Below are 21499 nucleotides of genomic sequence, written 5' to 3' on the forward strand. Positions count from 1 at the left end.
TTGGCTGTGGTTGAAGTAGATTTCCTGGGGAAGACTCTAAGTCAAAAAGAGATCTTATAACAACTACTGCAGAGAGTATTAGCAGAAAAACACTCAAGTTCAAAGAAATAAAATATCAACCTAACTTTGGGAGTGTGGGAGGAAATGAAATGGTATAATTTCAGCAATGGAAAAACTTGTTCAACAACACTGTTCTTGTGGGTGTTTGCTGTTGAATTTAGGTCTTGTGAAAAGTTTTGGTTATTATCCAGAAGTTTGCCAAAAAAGTCCTTAAATATGTGTACTTAGTGTGAAAACCAGAAACTGAGAAATTAATTTCTTTGAAGTGTGCAGATAAACCTTTCCCACAAGCTGTTGAGGGAGGATAGAGTACACATTAGAAAGGGGAAAGGAGTGTCAGAGGAGGGGGACCTCAACCTCAGGGAAGGAATAGATTAAGATGTTAATTTAGATGTTTCAAATCTTCTGGGCTTTAAGAATGTTACACTAGTTATAGAACTAGTTGATAAAAAACAGGGAAAAATTAGTGGTTATCTGTGAAAATTTGTGGAGGCCAAATGGAGTATTAGAAGACTGGAAAAATGTGGTCCCATTCTTTTCAAAAGGGAAAGACTTGTACAGCCATCAGCTTAATGGCAGTTCTCTAAATAAATAAATCAATCCTGAAACAAGCTGTGAACAAACCACAGGAAGCACAATGCAGAAAACAATGCAATAAATAACTACTAGCATATGTTAATCATAAATTGTCAAATCAGTCTCATTTCCACTGCAGTAAGGTAACAGGCATTGAGAATAGAGAAGTAATAGTTATATATATTTCTGGACTAAATTAGAAATTCTTTATCCAGTTTTGCGTGGCATTTTCATAGTCATATTAGGAAAGTGTAACATAGATGTAATGCCATTGGTGGAAAGCTGTATTGAGACAGTCGTTTACAGTAAACTTGAAGGAATGTACATAGTGAATTCTGGAATATCTTTTCAATACGGTATTATTCAGTCTTTTCAATAAGAAGTTTGATGGTGAGGAATAACATATTTATTAAATTCGAAGAAAATAGCAAGTGAGAGGGAATTTCAAGCATGCTGAAAAAGAGCATCAGGATTAAAATTGATCTTGACAAACTGAAAATATGAGAGGTATGATAAAAGCCATTATACTATTCTTAAAGTGTGAGTGTACAGTATTGCACTTGAATAGAAATATCTGTAGAAATAGAGGATGATAAGCAGATGCATGGGTTCAACATACAGGATGAACATGCCAAGCTTCAACTACATAACAGGTTGCAATGAAGAGGATAAAACTAATATTTTTTTCATGTCTGTGATAGGAGAAGTAGTAGTAATGGAATATTAGGTTAAGTATTAGAAAAAACTGGATCTAAACAAAAATAGTTAAATATAGGGGCAGGTAGATTGGTAAGACTGCAAATTTTGTCTTATACTCTTTTATTCAAAGAAAAAATACTGCTTTAAAAAATTGCTGTAAACTGACCGATGTCCCACACAGGGAAAGATACAGGTCCTACAATGCCCCTCATAACTCAGAAAATGCTTAAATGTTTCCAGTACTCGAGGACTTAAGAACACACTAGACAGACATTTGGCAGGAGGGAAATGATATAGATGACTTTACCTGGTTTGCTTATGGAAGTGGATGCCCTAGACATCCTGGCATCACCTACAGCTTCGTGGCCACAACTTAGCTGAGTTGGCTCTACTTCCCTTCCAGATTAATATTTCTATGCAGATTCTTCCTAGAGCATCTATTGAACTTCAAATAAAGCTCTTAACTGTGTACATAGAAAGAGAAAGTGAAACATTGCATGTGATGTGATAGGGTGCACTCAACTCTATGTTGGCAGAGTCTGCATGTGTATTGATAGGAAAAGGGGATCTGTCATTTCATGTTGTCATAGCCGAGTGTGGGTAGGTGCTTTAGAAAATAATGTCTTTGCCCACAGCTGCTTTGATCCTGTTGGCTGAAGAAGAGCAACAGTTGAGAAAAAAGGAATTGTAGATGTTTTTTTCTATGTAGCTGGAAGTTACTGTGATTTTTAGAATCACAGAATATCTCAAGTTGGAAGATACCCAAACCAGAGAAGGATCTCTTTAGGGCTTGCTTCCTTTAAACTTCTGCTATGCTTTATTTTTGTCATTTGCACATGTAGAAAGAAAGGATAGGACTGGAAACTGAAAAGTAGAGAAACAGTGAGTGAATGAGTGAAGAATAGTGAATTCATGGAAGGGGAGAAATTAAAAATAGCAAGTATATAGAACTGGAATATTTTCAGTAAAATAAAACTTTGCTGTTTTATCAGATCTGAGGTACACCAGATGCACTGCTGTCCAGAGACGATTAAATCTAAAATAAGATTCAGGGAAATGAGAAGAATAGCAGTGGATGTGTGGGTTGTACTTAGCAATTCATATGCCTGTGCTATAAACCAGACCACTAGCCTAAGAGATGCAGGATTAATTTCTTGCTCTGCATGATTCAGAGTGAGCAAAGCCAGAAAAACTATTCGAAACCTCAAAAGTTGCTGCAAAAGAGAATCACAGTTTTTCGTAGTTATGTAAGTAAAAGCTTTGCTGTTAGTTTTACATCATAAATCTTGCCCACATTTCACTTGTCTGAGAAATTTACATATTGATATAATCTGTTTTGGGTAGAATCAGGAAAGAATAAAAGCTATTGGTTGTGCACGTTGATCTCAGTTTCTTTTTAGATTCTCCTGAAGTGTGGATGTTCTTTTTCTCACTACTGGTTCAACTTGCCAATTTGGCCATGAAGAATTACAAACTTAAACTTTGAAAGTTTGTCCTATTATTTTAATACTATAGCTTAGAATTGTTTTTAAGATAGTCTCTTGTAAATCATATTCTTAAATTTGATATTTCTATAGCAACACGAGGCAGAAGTTAAGCAGCTGACAGAAGCCTTAAGGGAAATAACTAAAGAAAATAGAAGGCTCAAGTCATCATTTGACACCTTGAAGGAAATTAATGACTCTTTAAGAAAACAGGTAAAAGGACTTATTTCCTGTTATCAATAATTTTACAAGTTACAGTCAACAATTTGAAATATTTGAACAGCTTAAGTTTACCAGATTGATGATTTTTTGTTTCTGTAACACAAGAATTGTATGAATGACTGAAAGTACTTTCCACACCTCTTTCTAGTACTTGAAATTTAGCCTTTCTGATATTTTACAGTACAAAAAAAGTTGGACTTAATCCTCTGACCCACTAGCAACAGCTAATTGTTAGGAAGGACAAATCCTTGTCCTCTGAAGCCAATTGAGAATGGATGGAGAAAAAGTATTGTAAAATAATAGAATCCACCTTGTGCTGAATTGCTGTGCTGATTCTATTAAATAAGAAGTAGAATGTATATTTCTAGCTTTGCTCAGTATTTTCAGTTATTTTTACAAATCTTAACTAAGGCAGTATTTTTTCAGTACTTCAACTGAGACAGTGGTTCATAGTAATACGGGGATTAAGAATTTTCATCTCACTTCACTGTTAAAATGCTGACACACGAATTGCTATCTAAACTACTTGGCCATTGTTTATTCAGTGAATTAATTACAGTTCTGATAGTCTCGGTATGAAAAAAATCTACATCAGAGCCTTATTCTTTCTCTTCAAGAAGGTCTGACCTAACTCCTAGACTGTTGATGGTTCTGGTGCTACCCATCTGTCTCTTTATTTCCCCTCACTATAAAAATCTTTGCATATCTGTGCAAACTGAGGGCTTCCACGATAATCATGCTGTTGATTATTGTATGCATAGAGCATGTTTCTTGTATTTAAATGGAAGTTACGGTTTCCCTCATCTTTTCTCATGGAGCAAACTGGTTTTGTAGTGTGGTTAGTAACTGCAGAGAAGAAAATTTCATTCTGCAGAGAAGAAAATTTCCACCTTCCTCATTAATAAGACTATTAGACCATCCTTAAAATGTGTGCTCCATTTTTATGTCACTTCTTCATGAAAAGTAATAAAATATGTAGTGCCTGTGTATCTGGAGTGGCACTGTGGTGCTTATTCTTCCCCTGAAATCTGAAAGGTTGGGCAGCAGGTCAATGAAGAGCTACTGCTGTCTTATTTATCATGGAACAGGCTGCCCAGAGAGGTGGTAGAGTTTCTTACCTTGGAGATATTCCATAGCTGTCAGGATAAGGTACTGGGAAGCTGGCTCTAGGTGGCTCTGCTGGAGCTGAGGGGTGATGACCTCCAGAGGTACCGGCCAACTTCAGCCATTCTGTGATTCTGTGGTTTGTTGAGGAGGTTTCAATTGATTTGATTTTGTTTCAATGACGTGCTCGGGAGAAAAAAAAATGAACTTAAATAATTCAGCTGCTCAGCAGCCTCATCAAATTATTTCAATGTGATAATTAAATCAAGAAGTGATTTTTGAATTTATGAATGCTTTAATATTTTCTGATTCTTTCAGTTAAATGATGTAACTGAGCTGAACAAGAAGTTGGAAGGTCAAGCCAGAAAAGTACAAGCTCGTTTAGAGAATCTACAAGTAAGGATTTTTCTTACATGTACCTTCTTCCTTTATAGGTAGCAAGTGAAATGTAATTCATTGTTACATTTTGTTGTAGAGGAAGCATGAATTTTTAACGGTACAGAAGTCTAAGAATATATGTCAAGTAGTGCAACAAAGTAAACCTGTCAAGCATGAAAAAGTGATGGTAACATCAAAAATTGCTAAGGTAAGAACTGGGCAAAATGAAAGATTTACTTTAAAGAGTATGGGGTGTTTCAAAAAGATGGACCCAGTTTGAAATAATACTGCTTTGAAATGGGATCCATCTCTTTGATATATCCTGTATATTATGTATGTATATAGTGTATGTATGAATATTTTTATATATGGTATGATGTAAGAAGATATGGTCATCCTTTAATTGAAATTATAACCTGCTTACACTATAACTGGTTTCTTTTGCTGTCAGAGCAAGTCTTAAACTCATTTTGATCAGTGCAAAAGTACAGCATTGTTGTTATGAATAACACCAGCTAAAAAGCATTTAATCAGACATATCGGATAAAGAATTGTAATTTTCTAAGACAGAGGTGTTTGTACTAGCGAGGGGTTTTTTTGATAAATAGTCTTTATTGAGGAAAAGAGAATAAATGCCATGTTCATACACAGTTCCAAAATAGTCACCTCGTTTTCCTTAAAATATCTTCTTACATCACTTAATGAAATTCTTTCTGTCTCCATATTGTTCCATTTAGTAGCAAGTCCTCTGCTAGTATTCTGCCAGCATCTTCCAACTGGTAATGATTTTCTCTAGCTAGAGGCTAAACAGTCAAATGGGAGATATTCACACCACCCTACTTAATTAATCTATACCAGATGCCTTAAAACTGCCCTGTGTATATATAACCAACATATTTCTCTGTTTACATAGGTTTTAGTGTACTTCGATTGCAAGTGAAATATAAACAGTATTGGTAGTTATAGTCCTGAGTGAAGAGGAAAACAGTTTTCTGAAGATAGATACAATAAAACTGTCAGAGTCTTTAGAGACCTGTTCGCACAGCCTTTCTTCAGCTACCTCTGGATATCTGTCATAGAGTATATCATTGCAGTGTAGAAGAGGAACAGAATGACAATTTAATGAAGTCTTTGTTCTTTTTTCTAACAACGCTAGTTACACAGTTAAATTTTAACAACAGTGGATTGTAAGCGATAAAGCAAAGGAGGTCTAATGCAGTGAAATGATTATTTTCATATGTAAAGGACATTAAAGATTTGCTTTCTTCTGTAATTCATTTGGCCACAGTAATAAAATGTAGTGATTCTGTATGTGAAAATCCTTTCCCAGGCCTTTCATAACCATTTCTCTAAGTGCAAATACATGATGTGTGTATTTTTTCACACCCAGAAACCATTACAAATAGTACCTGTTCTGCAATGGGGAGGGGAGTGAAGGGTGAAAGTGAGAGACAATGCAAGGTTCTTTCTGGATCTCCATAAGAAAGACTTGACAACAAATGGCTTAATGAAACAGCTGTTTTTATAAAACAGAGTAAGAGAAGGAATATAGATAGTGAGTACATTTTGCATCCCTTCAGATGCTGGGAACCTTGCCTTTGTGCACCATCAGATAGAGCTCAGGAGGATTTTTCCAGGGCACACTGAGCAGGTCCCATCCATGGAGAGAAGCTCCTTCTTTTGGCCATTCAAGCTATTATGTAATTTTCTAACAAGGAAAGAACTCTATTAATGAAGGATGTTTGCAGGAGAGCTTCTTGTTGCCCTTTTAGACAGAGGCAGGAGGTGTCGCTGGTACCAAGTGGGAGCTGCCTGCAGGCTTCTGTTACAGGCTGAGTTTATCCTGCAGCCAAGCACAAGATAAAGTGTGCAGCTGGTTGATCTGTGCAGCACAGCACAGGCTGTGGCTGCTCGGGTTACCTGTGATGTGGATCTCTGACTCCTCAATGTACTGTGGTGTCCTGGTCAGGATTGCCATCTTCCACCCCTTGATCCACATACAGTTTACATTTACCAGCTATATTATAAGTTACAAGTTATATTAATAACATACAGCCTTCTCAAACCTTGGGTACAAGGTCCAACAGAGCAGATATGGCCTGTTCAAGATCACTGTTTCCTTGAATATAAGGTTTTCCACAGGCTCCAGATGCAGTAACTGACCTCGCAGATTTTATCAGGCATATCTTCACCATCCTTTAAATTATGCATAATATTTCAGAACTAATGTGCTCTCATATATTTCAGTCTGTTACTGTTTTGGCTTAGAAAAATCATTAACTTGAAAGCTGAAATATCTGATCTTGTGGATATATTACAGCTACCATTGAATTCACAAGTTTATGAGCTCTTAACTTTTCTTATGGATTGGATCTCAGACCAGCACCTTAGTAGAATAAAAATACAAGAAGAAAAAGGGGACAGTTGTAAACCTCTTGTTACCCAGACATCCAAAAATACCTGCACCCAGGAAAGGTGTATGAAGGTAAAGTGATTTGGATTGTTTGCTTGTGTTAATATGTTTTCGGATTTATGTGTTTTATTAAATGATTCTGAGAATATAACAGGTCAGCCTGTTTTATACATGCTTTGCATATAGTAATTAAAACAAAATCACTGTTAATAAGTCAGTATTAATTCAGGCAGTGAGGCATAGTAGATAATTTGTAATTCGTAAAGTGTACAGATTGTTTTTAAGAAAAAGTGTGATGTCTCAACTAGAGAGTTTCAACATTTTATTTCAGGTCACTTTTGTCAGTTGATAATTTGTCTTCTGTTTTATGTGTGATACTGTACATAATTCTTTTATTCTAAGGAGATAAATAGGTATAATTTAAAATATTTTGGTGTCTATATCAGACATTAAAGTTTCAATTTATGACTGATAAAATGTGATACTATGCTGTACTTTTAACACATTTATTTCTTTCTGGGGATACCAAGGTTTGGAAATCAATGAGGTGTTCAGAAAATCTTCTTTTACTGGTTTTCTTCATTATAATAAAGATTTATAGCCATTTGGGTTGGCTTTATTGAGATTGCGCTCACATAATGTATCTACATCTTTGCGTGTAAACCTCTATAAAATTTAAAATTCTGTTACTTTTACTGGATCTGCCCAATGAGTATTTGCATATGGAATCTGTTAAGCTCCAAGAGAAAGAAGGTTTTTTGTTTGTTTTTCACTTCATATACTGCATGTAATTTTACTTTTGTATATTTTTTACAGCTTTTACCTATAGCTACTGAGCAACTCCAGTGGATGCCATTTGTGAATCCTAAACTACATGTGCCTGTGATTAAATTTCTTTACTGGTCCATAAGACAGCTAGACAATGGTAATCAGGTAAAAGAAGTGGTCCTCTTGCAGTATGTTTGTTTTTTTGAAAAAACTAAATTCCCAGAAGATAACAGATTTTGTGTTTTAAACACATATGAAAAGTGGATGTTTTCAGGTAGTATATATAAAAGAAACTCTTTTGTCTTTGCAAAGCATAAATTCATAGTGTTTAGCATAGATACTTGGAAAATGAAAAAAATTAATTATTTTTCAAGTTAATTTTAAATTTTGCATTGTGTATCTAAACACAGTTTGCATAAGTATGTGATCTCTATTGTGGTGTCTAAGCGTCTCAGAAATTATATTTTTACATATGTTTCTACAAAACTTTTGCACTCAAAAATGCAATATTTTTAAGCTCACTTTATGCATGAGATTTGTTGAAATTGATGGAAGTGTGTGGCAAAGTAGCAAAGGAATTTAGATTTTACTGTTTTCTGCTCAGTGTCCAACCACAAGACATTCGTTACTCCCTTAACTAGAATTCTGTATGAAAATATTTGGCAGTATAATAAAGCAAAAGACAGTAGCTGTACTGTAAAGACTCAGTGTAGTGCATAGTGCTGTCAATATTGCTTTTGCTAAAACAGAAGATAGGAAACTTTGGAAATACCTTGACTTTAAATTCAATAGAAGTAATATTTCTGTACAGTTTATGATGAAAAGTCTCATAGGTCTTACCTGAACAATGTTCTTAAGGTTTATGTTTAGACCTTCAGTCTGTAAATGCTTTAGCAGGACATAACTTCAGGCATCCATACAAAACAGAGCTGACTGAAGCTGAGCTGTCCTGGAACCAGAGGCAACTCTAATAACATCAGCATATCAGAGGCCCTCACTAACAAGTCTCTTTGTGAAGTGTGTCTTGATAAGGCATCATGATAATGTTCACCTGCTTTTGGAACACAAAGTAGTAGCCTATTCAGATGATATTCGATACATAGTCAAACCATTTGCTATTTAATATTTAATTTCTAGGGGAACATATGTATCTCTACATAGTACACAGGATTTTAATGTGCTTTAATGTTTACACTAACTGTGTGCATTGTTTGAAACAGCATGCAACAATGACATCGACAATGAGAAGACTTGGTGAAGATATTTTCAAAGGCATAGTAAGTAAGGGAAAGCTGCAGAGTTCTTCTGAACAGTCTACAGAGAATAAATCAAAATCAGCATCTTTCTTTAAGAGTTCCTGTATGCCTTTGAGGTTTCTGTCAACTTTAATTGTACTTAAAACAGTGACACAAGGTAAGTTTTGATTTTTTGAAATTTATTTGTTTATTTATTTCAGTCATGTACCTGGACAAAAACCATTTCAGTGATACTGTAGTGTCTATTATGCTTTATTAGTGAAAAGTGGGTTTACTTGTGTTTTACTACCTTGTGAAGCAAAATATACTGGAAACAAGTATGAATCTTGCTATTGTTAATTTCATGTTGGAATTTATGTGTTGTTTTTAGTATGATGACTTCTTGTCAGACAAATCAGCATTTCTGAAGAAGGGGAAAAGAGATGTTGGTAATTCTGTTGAACTGCCACTACAGCAGTGATAGGATTGCCAAGATCTTTACTGCATAGAGAGGCATAGCTACTTACTCTTTATAAACTGAAATAAGTAGCAGATTTTGCACAGTTCTAGAATTTCACTGTCCTGTTGAAGCTAGTAGGTTGTTTACCTGTCCCCTGAAATGCTGATCAGCTTCAGTGTCAAGTGTTTCTTTTCTGACATAGTCACGACTTTGCTGCATTTGTCTTTATAGATAAGTCTGATGATCATAGTTACTTCTAATGGAGCTATAGTCACAAAGACAAAGCTGCATGTGTAGTGGATTAGAATTGCTAGATTGAATTGCGATACCATGTATGTCCTGAAATTGCTTTGTTGCTTGGTCTAAGTTCAGTACACAGTTCATACTCCAGCCCTTACCTGTCTGCTGCTCACCTCTTCTCCTACCAAGTCTGGCACTGCAAATGGCTACCTGTAAAACATTGTCAACATCGAAATTGGCAGTTCTTGGTATTGTCCATTCAGATTCTCCTGTTAAACTTATTTACAAAGGTACCATGTTCTGTTTACATAAAAATGTTTTAGCATTCAAAGCCACCTGCCTAGCATGAAAAATCACCTTTTTATCCAAAATTTTCCAAGTTTTCAAGATGCTGTGGCAAGTCTTGGTGGGGCCTTCTTTGAAAACAGATATGATCTGAAAAGACAGTAACATTTTCTTTAAAGTGATGACAAAATGGACTGCTTCTGTGAGCTCTGACTGTTGAGCACACTATGAGTAGATTTTTAATGCTTTTTAATGCTTTCCTTCCTTATCCTTTTGACATAGAGATTGGTGTACACTTTTCTGTCAGAACCCAGAGAATAACCTACAAAATTAACTTTGGTCATTTAAACAAATTAATACCTATTTCTAGTTTATATATGACTTTGAAAACTTCAACAGTAGTACTTAATCTGAATAATGCTTGAAGGTTCTTAATTGGTAAATCTGCAGATTTGATGAGTAATCCAAAAGAATGTCTTATTTTGACTTCTGTTATTAGCTTTCTCTTTTGATTTAGTTGTCTTAATTAAATGGTGGTTTCAGTGATTGCTATGAAGCAGTTTTGTTCACCTGTGCAAAAAGAGCTCATCAGCATAAAAGCAGCAGAGTTAATAAGTCCCCTCTGAATCCTAAATGCAATATAATTGCCACATAATATCAAGTTGAACTTCTGACTGTATAAAGACTTGATTTTTTTGTGTGTGTATTTATTCCTTTGGAAAAAAAAATAAAATATCTTCTTAAACAATATAGTCCAGACAGCCTTCAGTGCCTGTTAGGAGATGATTGTATCTGCAACAGCTACATCCTTTTCAGCTCATGCTTCTGCCTTTTGTTAACCAAAAAAAGAATCAAGGGTGTGTGACTCTTTCCTTTCATTGTGAGTTTTTATGTGTTTCCACTTTGTTCCCAGGATCCTCCCACCTTTCACACTTGGCAGAAGGTGTATAATAGTAGTGTAAGGTATAATTGTCTATTTAAAACCTATATAATTTTGTGCTGGCAAAGAAGCAGGGGACGTTGGGTCTTCACTACCTCATGGGAGAGGGAGCAGGTAAAGGTTTTGAAGTAGGCACTATGAGTTTACAAGGATCAGATTGTGTCTGGGCAGAGTGAGAAAAAATGAAAAACAAAAGAGTAGCTGTTCTCTTGGCTGATTTGTTAACTGCTGCCTTCAGTTATGAAGCCTTTGCTCTCTTCAAGGGAAATGGGGAAAAATAGGTGCTGTTACAGATCCTTTTTATGGTAGTCAGGCAGAAAACACTACTTACATACCATTAAGAGCAAGTATAAGAAGTGATTACTGCCTACCTGCAGCAACTTAGGAGTACTGTGGTGCTGCGTAACTGGGATTTTCTGCAAGAATGAGTTCTACAAGCATAGCATGAGAATGAATCTATCTGTAACCCTTTTCCAACTGCTTGTGATACTAGCCACTCATTTTTCCATTTTCAAAGACATTTTAAAAGCACAGATCTTTTCGATAGCATATAATTTTTCAGTGGGGTTACGATTATGAGCAATCTGATCTAATTTCAGAGATGGTCCTGCTTTGGGCAGGAGATTCCAAACTAAATTATTCCATTATTCTATTTTTGCTATCTTTTTCTCAGAATGGTTTGTATTTTAAAACGCCTTTATGCTTAACTGACTTGTGCTGTATTTATATTGTATTTACAGTAAACACAGGATTTAAATGTGGTAGAAGACTACCCTGACATCATTAATGAATATATATGGTATTTCAGCTGTTGGAGGGAACTATTTCAGTTGAGATATTTTGGTGAAGCATGATAATTACTCTTAAATTAAGACTCACATTTCTAGAAATGTTTGATAAAAATGATGCAAAAAGAAAGTTATTGCAGAGACTTACCCTAAGCAGATGAATGCTGTTGATTAGAATGAATCACTTCAGTTCTCATGGTTGCTTTTTACTGCTGGCTTCTATAACATGGAAAATATGATCTGTTGATAAACGTATGTGGAATATCACTGTGTATGAATTTCGATCACTCTGACCACATGGCACTAATCATCTAGTGATAAAGTAGCACGTTTGGTTTGAACAGAAATCCTGTATTCTTCAAAATGTCAATATCCAGCAGGGGGCGCCGTGGTTAAACTTTTGCTATCGGATAAACTTTCCTTGTACTAAATTTTCTGTGCTCCAGATGATCAATGCTATTCCAAGATACTGAGAAAGATTTGACTTCAGGAAATTAAGAAAATTAGATTGCTTCACTTAATCGACATTCTTTGTATAATTTAGTGCACTCCACAATGGATGGGTATATAGAATGTATGCAGTGAAACTTAAACTACAGTTTTTTATAGAAAGGAATGGGAGTAGTTGCTCTGATGAAAGTAATTTCTCTTATTTAGACAAATCAGTCCTTGACTCCTCTAACAGAACTTTCCCAGATGTTGAAACCAACATTGTCTCAAACTGTGCAAGCTCATGTTTTCTCTTAAGCAAAATATTAGAAGGGCTTTGTATTTTTCTTCAACATATGAGTTGTATTTAGTCTTTTTCTTCACTTACAACAAATTCTTAAGGAATAAAAACAGGCAGAGGATTTCTTTAAATAAAAATAAAATTTAATCTTTTCAGCCATTTGTCTGCAACAGTAACTCTCACGATAGCTATTCACATATTGCTTAATGGAACTATGATTATAGAAGTTTTATTGGTTGTATTCTGATATCTTTCAGTGGATTACCTGGCTCAAGCATTGGATTCCCTCTGCACTGACTTGAAGACAGATGAAGGGAAGGCCCTATTTTTGGAATACCAATGTATTCCTGTAATTTTAAGTCACTTAAAAGTATCCAGTAGAGGTCTACTTTCCAGTGCTCTTGATGGATTACTTCAGATGACCATGGAATCTGGTAAATTGGGGTAGTTTTTAAAAAAAGTGTTGAAAACAGGTCAAGTAAGCATAAATAGAGCATAAAAAATATCATGATTCTTCTGTATAAATAATCTAATCTAGTATTAACGTTTGTATCATGTAAATTCATTAGAGACATAAAATGTATTTCTGTATTGTCTGTCTCTTTCTGACTTATCTTGTCTTCTCCCTCTCAGCACCTATGTTTCATATGTTGTCCTGGTTACTTTCTTATTTATTGGTGTCACGTTTTTTGTGCTATTTTTGGTTTGGCTTTTCAATTTATTCCCCTGTTTTACCTGCTGATGTCTTTCATTTAAGTCAGGCTGTGTCACGGAAGCCATATCATGAAAACCTGCCAGGAGGTGGAGATAAAAAATGGACTTTATTTAAATTATTTTTCTAGTTTGGACGAACAGTTTATCCTCAGTCATTTTTCAGTTTCTAATAATTGGAAATACATTTCTGGAAGAGATGGTTACGTTTTTCTGAATTTTACTGTGCTGTGGCCATATAAAAGGGTCAATAATCTAGTTTGTCACAGAACTTTTCCAAGTGATACAGGCTGAGAATCAGCTGGTAACCAACTGGATGAACACAAAAGTAGTGGGCATTCCAGTGCCATGTTGAATATACTTTGTGACTGTGTTTTTAAGATAAAAATCACTCACTGCCTTTTAGAAGAGAAAAGAAGAAGGGGCTGCTACTATTTTTAAAATGTATATTGTTATTCTGGAAGTGTTTTGTTGCCATACATTGGTAAAAATGGAAAGCATGTTTGACTTGGGATGGAACAGCAGGTTATGGTTGGACTCGATGATCCTGAGGGTCTCTTCCAACCGAAATGATTCTATGATTCTATGAATTAAAAGCTGTTGCGTAGTGAGATAAGTGGCAGAAAGATTTAGCTAAAGCTTTATTCTTCCTTGCAGACTCTTTTTCTGACCATATAGTTAGCATAGTCTTACACCAAAGTGTTATTCCTAATGGTCGTAACTATGATTGGTAAAGTGTTTGGGAAAGAGGTAGTTGCATGCACTAAAGTAACCTAAGCAACATGGATAGTGTCTGGTATTACTTTAGGCACTGCCAGTGACACTACATCTTCTATTACCTTGCAGTAGTTGTTCTGATACATTAGATCCCTGCATTTTGAAGAATAATGGAGATATACAATAGTTTTCGTTGGTCAAAGGTCAATCTAGTCCAACCCTCCCACAATGAGCAGGGACATCTGCAACTAGCTCTGGGGTGTCAGCTTCACCAGCCTTGTTCTGGGAACAGATATGTTGTGGGAGACTCATGTTTTGCCCTGTTCCTTCTCAGAGAAAATGTATATATGAAATCAGAGAAGGATGTTTAATTCAATTGACATTTGAGAATTTATTTTGTGGCAACTGGATATAAAGCCTTTTGTAGAGCCTTTATCTTTGGTAGAATAAATTGCCAATACACAAGTTATAGGCATTTTCTTCTCTTTTCTAATACATAGTGTTTGCAAGAAATTTTTAACAATGAGAAGTAGTATTGTTGATAGGAAATCATATTTTTATTTCTTTGTGAGCTTCTTGTTAAAAAGTCATCAAAAGACAAACTAGAATGTGGCAGTAGATATTCTGAGGGCTCTCTGTCTTAGATTAAAACAGAAATGCATACTCAGTTAGAAAGTTTTACTGGTGTGCCACCTAAATATGAATTAGCTGGTCATATGCTAAACTATGGAATCATGTTACTGGAAAAACAACATTTGATCAACAGACAGCAAAGTCTAGGTTTTTAGTTTTCCCTGTAAGATATGCAATCCTAGGCATTCTTTCAACTTGCTGCAATAATTTTCTGGCTCTGTAAGAGTATTCCAATATTTTTGTACAAAAACATTATCTGTAGAGCTGAAGTGATAAGAAATTAGGTTGGAAAAAAAGCCAGTGCTTTATTTTTTTCCAGATATTTTCTGTAACTTAATTTTTTAAGGTTGTTTTTTTTTTTTTGTGAAGTATTTTTACAGATTCAAATGTTAGTTGTTTGGACCGAAAAATGTGGATCAGATATTAAGTAACTACTATGTGGCACTATTGCTCCCTGTAACTGCATGTACCTTTTGTTATAATAACCAATGAATGCTAATGGTTCTGTACAGTCCAGACCTGTCTGGGGGTCCTCATGTAGGTTTTCTTCCTTGTAAGAAAATATCTTCCTCATGTTCCAGAAGTAAAACCTAGATTTCCCTTATATTTTAAGGTAAATTACTTAAGCTGTGTATGAAGAAAGTACCTGCTGGTCTAAGATGGGTATTTCTGTGCTTTGGTAGAAATTATAACAAGAGAGTCTGCAGTACTGCTTAAGCCCACTGACTAATTCAGTATTACTAGGCACATTTTCAGATTTTAGATCGGTATGGTTGCGTTTGGCTTCAAAGTGCATCTGGTACAATGGGTCCAGGACCCAAGTTTCCATTGCAAGTCCATACAACATTGTCAGCGTTGATAAGGCATTCAGTTACTGAAAACATGATGTCAAATGCAACAGTTGAGGCACTGGCATCATCTGTTTTCTGTCTATGTACAAGATCTTAATGTCAAATTAAAATTAATAGTCTTACTGCTGTGCATCTTACAGGCACACAGCCTTTTGTGTACTCCCTCTCCATTTCTGTTCAGGAGTTTTGCATCAAGAATCTAGGAGAGTCCTGACACCACCATTTCAATGGTAAATGGTGGAGGACTGAATGGTAACATTCTTCAGTACTTTTTTTTCTACCTGTGATGTTATTAGTATATGCTCATCAGTCTTGGCCAGCTCAGCATATCCATTGATACGCAATTTCTTCTACTGTTCTGATTGTTGCCTCCTTCTGTTAGATCTTTCTTTCACAAGGAAGAGAAGGATCTGCAGGCAGAGGTGAAGAAATAATTAATTCTAAAGTGTTTTATTTGTCTGAGAAAGCTTGCCAGATTATAAGGTGGGCCAGAGGATGGCTTCAGGGCATTTCAAAACCTGAAAAAAAATGCATGAAGTTCAGTCTTCAGTTCCTCCTGGAAACTGTGGCCAGAAAGCCAAATAGTGTGTTAAATGTTTTTAAATGCTTTTTTGCCTGCTGGACTGGGAATAGCATTCAACAAGGAATTTTTTTGATAATAGAACTGCAGTATCATTTTTTGGCACTTTAGAGATTCCATTATTCTTTCTAGGGCTTTTTTTTTTTTTTTTTTGTATCTCATGGCTACTCTTTGGGAAAGATTGAAGCAACAAGGATCATTTAAAGTAAGTTTAGTTTAAATTTTAAAAAAAAGAAAGGCAGTAAACCAGGATTTGTTTGGCAAGATCTATTTCTCTGTCACTCTCTAAATGTATATTGGTTATTGACACTCACTATGGGCTTCTGTCAAGGTAAGGCTAATGAAACAGCTTGTCTGTTTATAGACTCCCACAGAGCGGTGGGTTCATGAAGTTTGCCCGAGTTGACACGTATTCTGTACAAGAGTGGATAACACCAATGCGCCTGTTCAGCTAAGCCATAGAAACACAGTGGCCTTAACACCACAGGAGTTGCATGAAGAAATGATTAAGATTTTTGGTACCCTTGGGAAGCTGTGTGTGTTGCTTGAAACTTAGGTGCCTCATTGTAGCATACAAAGCTCCAGAGCTCCAGAGCCCATGTTACAGGATACAATACAGTCACATTATTTCTTGGAAGGATTCAAGTTATGTGTATTTATCAAATTGAGATCTCAAATTACATACATGTCACCAGACTACATTATGGTTCAGATATCAGAACTTGGAGAGTATTCCAGCTGCACAGGCATTTCCCAGACATTAGTGACTTTTCATGCCATTGTGTAATTCTGAAGTACAGTGCCAGCCAAAAATAATCTCACTCTTTTGTCCCAGTCATTAATGGGTTTGGAACTGTAACAGTATGTCATGAATACAGAATATATATATATTTTTTTCCAATCTTATTTGCCTCACCTCTTTTACAAAAATATTAAAGCCTAGGGAGGAGGGCAAAAATATTATACCGATTACTGCTCTTGTAATATATAAATACATTAATATTTGGAAGAAAGGCTGACTTTTAAATGTCGGGGCTGAAAGAAAGTTGAGGGTAGTTTTGGCCCGCTCCTCAGGGCAGAAGAGTGAGAGGAGCTGCTGGAGTTGTTAGGCAGTAATTTCAGAGCTTTGTGTCAAGAAAACTTCAATTTCAGCTTACTTTCGTACTGTAAAAGCCTTTTTGGTGTTTTGTTTTGTTGTTTGGGTTTTGTTTTGTTGTTTTGGGGTTTTTTTTGGGGGGGGTGATTTTGCTTTGTTTTTTTTTTTTTTTTGTTTGGTGGTTTGGGGCTTTTTTTGTTTGTTAGTTTGGGGTTTTTTTTGTCATCTTCCAGTACTTCTGTGGATTCTGCTCGTTACTATTACTGTTACTACATTTGAGGAAAGAAGCTTTGCAACCAAGTGAAGTCCTTCCCTAACCATTTGCTTTCTGTTAGCAAATGCTTGCTTCATTTAACCTATACTAGAAACTGGATATGTAGCTGAAATGAAGGTGTAAGTAATTATTAGGGTAAACAATATAATTTTAAATAATTCATGTTTTGTGTTGTGTCGTTTGCATGCTGGAGTGATTCTTTTCCTTTGGATGAGCTCAGTGGCATAAGTTGAAGTCCAGTTGGTTTAGTCTTTCTTCAATGGAAGTCATAGGTTGCTTCTAAATTCCACAGTTGGGAGAGTTAACAGCTTGTTTTGAACCTGAGAGTAGAAAATCAACTCAACAAAGATATTTTACCCCTTTTCTCTTACTACACTCTACTAATATTCTTGTCTAAAAATGTCGGTAGTGGTGCATAAAGTGATACATTTCAACCTGTTTCGCCTTCTATTTTAAGTGTTCTTTCCAGTAGCTCATACACGGGAACCCAGCACCAAAGCAGTGTTTTAGCTATATTTTCACTGTAGCTATCTCATCAGTGCTGGTTTTGTTTCATGGTCAGATGGGATGAGTGCCAGTTCAGATTTAGCCTTTTCAATCTCTTCCTTGGCTCTCCATACCAAATACCAGGATTTCAATCCATGTTCATTTGCTGGAGGATGCCCGTCTTTCCTTTGCTGCAAAGATTGATTGATAAAACCAGAATGAAGGGAGCAAGTCCTACAGTCTTTTTTTTTTTTTTGAGTGATGGTGGCATTTTGCTCAAATCTGGGGCTTCAGATGGGTACCATGAAATTCAGCTTGATCATTCTTTTCATCTTTGAAACTAGTGGATGGTCTATAAAGACATTTTTCTCGCTTCCCATTGAATAAAAGGGGAAGAGATATATTCCTGATGATTTGACAGGGGAAAAAAGATTTCAATACCAAGGCTTTTGAAGGTTTTCTTACCTTAGTTAAGGAAAGAAGACTACCAAGCCATGATGTTTGGTTTAGTCCCATCTCTCAGCTATGAACCTGTCTGAAGACAGAAGTAAGAACAAAACCTCTGGTAGTATTGCAGAATCACAGACTGTTAGGGATTGGAAGGGACCTTGAAAGATCATCTAGTCCAATCCCCCCACTGGAGCAGGAACACCTAGATGAGATTAAACAGGAATGTGTCCAGGCGGGTTTTGAATGTCTCCAGAGAAGACAACTCCACAACCCCCCTGGGCAGCCTGTTCCAGTGTCTGTCACCCTCACTGTGAAGACGTTTCTTCTCATATTTAAGTGGAACCTCCTGTGTTCCAGTTTGAACCCATTGCCCCTTGTCCTATCATTGGTTGTCACCAAGAAGAGCCTGGCTCCATCCTCATGACACTCACCCTTTACATATTTGTAAACAGTAATGAGGTCACCCCTCAGTCTCCTCTTCTCCAAGCTAAAGAGCCCCAGCTCCCTCAGCCTTTTCTCATAAGGGAGATGCTCCACTCCCTTCATCATCTTTGTTTGTGCTGGACTCTCTCCAGCAGTTCCCTGTCCTTCTGGAACTGAGGGGCCCAGAACTGGACACAGTATTCCAGGTGCGGTCTCAGCAGGGCAGAGTAGAAAAGAAAGTAGATTTAGTGTCTTGATAAACTCAGAATGTGCTCAGTGATAGATTTCCACAAATGCAGTACTCTGACCACCTTTAAAATTTTGGGAGCAAAATATATTAACTGCTGAATACTGACATGTTTCAGTTTAATAATACTTATAATGTATTTATCGCTAAAAAAAGCTTTTACCATTTCCCATTTAAACAACTATTACAATGTTTAATAATTGAAGTAATAGTTACTTATAATCATCCAAGTTGTAATATGTTACTAGTGTCTTCCATGGTGTCTTCTTGCTCTCTCCCTATCACTACAAATTTATTTTCTCCACAGATCTTGTTTCTAGGACAGCAGTTGCAACACACTGTTCAAAAGAATTCCTGGATGGCAGACATGAAATGTTTTCTGGAAACAGTCTAGCATGACCTCAGCAAGAAAATTTGTTCTGTGGGTGTTGAAGAACATCACATCGTTAGTATTCAATCACCCTGTAGCTGAATACTTGTCATATACAATTTTGATTAATATTGTTGTTCCTGTCTTGCTTCTCACACAGCTCACTCTGGTTTTTAACCTGTGAATCAGTTAAAACAGTTCCAAAGGATGTTATGAGTTTATCGTCACCGATCAAAAATACCGTTGTTGAACTGCCGGCTGATTCACGCCTGATTTGAGACCTGTGATTAGCAGAGACCTGCCTGAGTTTCACTCTTTGCACTCTTACACAAAGACAGTGTACGTGTTAAATTCTTCCCACAGCGATAGGTGACTTGTGTCATGTAGATCAGTAGGTTCTGCTTTCCCAGCCTTATGTTCATTCAAAGAAATCAAAATCTACTTGCTCATTAGACATTACAAAGCACTGGCCTTTGCTTTAAATAAAGCTTACATTTACTTTGCCTTCAAGCTTACTTCTGAGTATATTTTGCACTAGCATGTACTTATTCACAAATTGAGAAGAGTGCATATTGAAAAAAATATCTCTAAATGTCTCTCTTATGCTTGGTGTAAGTTAAGGCACATTCTGATAGGGCTTAAGTATGATTTCTTAATCATGTTAACTTTTAGTAGCTGCAAAAGTGAGCTGTATTTACACGTTCATCGAACCTTCTAATTTTTTTTTTTTTCAAGAAAATTTTCTGGTCATGGATAACCAAGTCTGTGCCCAGATTTACTCATCCCGTAGAGAAATTAATCAAGCCAGAGGAGATAAAAAGATTAAGTTTAAATAATCACATCTTACTACGGAGACAATCTTTTTATGTGGACCGCTTGTATGTACGCTTTCTCTCTTAATCCGAGTTGGAATGTTTCTGTAACCAATACGAGGTATTCCACAATTCACACTATTCTACAGGTACTTCTAAAAAGTCAATGATCAGAATCTGCCAAGGAAACCCAAACCCACTGCTTTATTTTCTTCTTGAGTCTTAGCATTTTGAGACTTTAAAGGCTACGAGCAGTGAAGGTATAGAGTAAAAAAATGCCTGTAGGCTTAAAGAGATTAAAATGTAACTGTATTTTTCAACATATTATCTTTAGGGGTAGCTGCAGGATTGAAACTTTTCAAAGAGGTTATTCTGTAGTACCAAAAGGGTAAAAATGTGGAGTCTGTGAATACCATACTAAGGTAGGATTCCCCCTCACCTGTGTGAAAGGCAGATGTGAAGTTATCCAGAGGAACCGTGTTTGAAGCTATAGTGAAAGGAATGATTTACAGCTTATGTGAGATAAACACTGAAATACAAACCATTTAAAAGGAAATCCTTCCTCTATTATCCTATCTTACCTTTGTGATTTTTCAATTAATTCTTCTGAAAACAGTGAATAATTATGTTGGATTAATAGATGTTTTAGTTTAATATTTTAATCATAGATAAATATCTCTGACTCTGTTAAGTGGAGCCTATGATAATGTTAGGACTGACCTGTGTAGCTGCCAAAAGCAAGCAAGTACACCAAAAGTTTGCACACATTTTTGTGAATTAGTTGCAAGTGTAGTTTGAATACTTTGATTTTGATAAAATACACATTTGCAGGTTTTAAAAATGACTGCAGTAAATGGAATAATGTAATTTAATTGCTACTGAAGTCATAGTAGCCTTCTCTCTAATAAGAAAAAAATATTATCGCCATCATTTTTTTCTTGTTCTAGTAACAGTTTGGAACACTTAGCCGTTCTGAATTTTGGACCAAAGTAAGAAATAAAAGGGACCATTAAATGTAAACTTATGTAGAGCCAAGTAGTCACATTGTGAGTAAAAACCTTCACTGTGCATTCAGGGTAATACTGTACTTTGTAAGCAGCATACCATTTTGAAGGCAGTTGACCTGAAAAGGGATGCATATATCCAAGTAGTGATACAAACAACTCATTTTAGCATCAAATACTTATAACAGTGCTCTGTTACCCTCACTGCGAAGAATTTTCTTCTCATATTTAAGTGGAACCTCTTGTGTTCCAGTTTGCACCCACTGCCCCTTGTCCTGTCATTGGTTGTCACCGAGAAGAGCCTGGCTCCATCCTCCTGACACTCACCCTTTAGGTATTTATAAACATTATTGAGGTCACCCCTCAGTCTCCTCTTCTCCAAGCTAAAGAGACCCAGCTCCCTCAGCCTTTCCTCATAAGAGAGACACTCCACTCCCGTATTGCTGTCATGTGTTCTCCATTC

General features: G+C 36.1%; 1 protein-coding gene across 5 annotated transcripts in view; it reads left to right on the forward strand.

Annotated features, from left to right (window-relative positions):
* Positions 1-21499, forward strand: part of CCDC138 (coiled-coil domain containing 138) — a 36056-nt gene that overhangs the window by 7979 nt on the left and 6578 nt on the right. For 4 of the 5 annotated variants that reach the window (XM_082071278.1, XM_082071281.1, XM_082071280.1 and 1 more), the window contains 7 exons: positions 2913-3032; positions 4464-4541; positions 4621-4731; positions 6844-7008; positions 7753-7869; positions 8925-9117; positions 12640-12816. In XM_082071278.1, the coding sequence (XP_081927404.1) occupies positions 2913-3032; positions 4464-4541; positions 4621-4731; positions 6844-7008; positions 7753-7869; positions 8925-9117; positions 12640-12816 (961 nt within the window). The remainder of the gene's footprint in view (positions 1-2912; positions 3033-4463; positions 4542-4620; positions 4732-6843; positions 7009-7752; positions 7870-8924; positions 9118-12639; positions 12817-21499) is intronic. The other variant, XM_082071282.1, reaches the window with a different exon arrangement.

This window comes from Streptopelia decaocto (assembly GCF_964273445.1).
Source record: "Streptopelia decaocto genome assembly, chromosome: 1".
In the NCBI taxonomy this organism is placed as follows: domain Eukaryota; kingdom Metazoa; phylum Chordata; class Aves; order Columbiformes; family Columbidae; genus Streptopelia; species Streptopelia decaocto.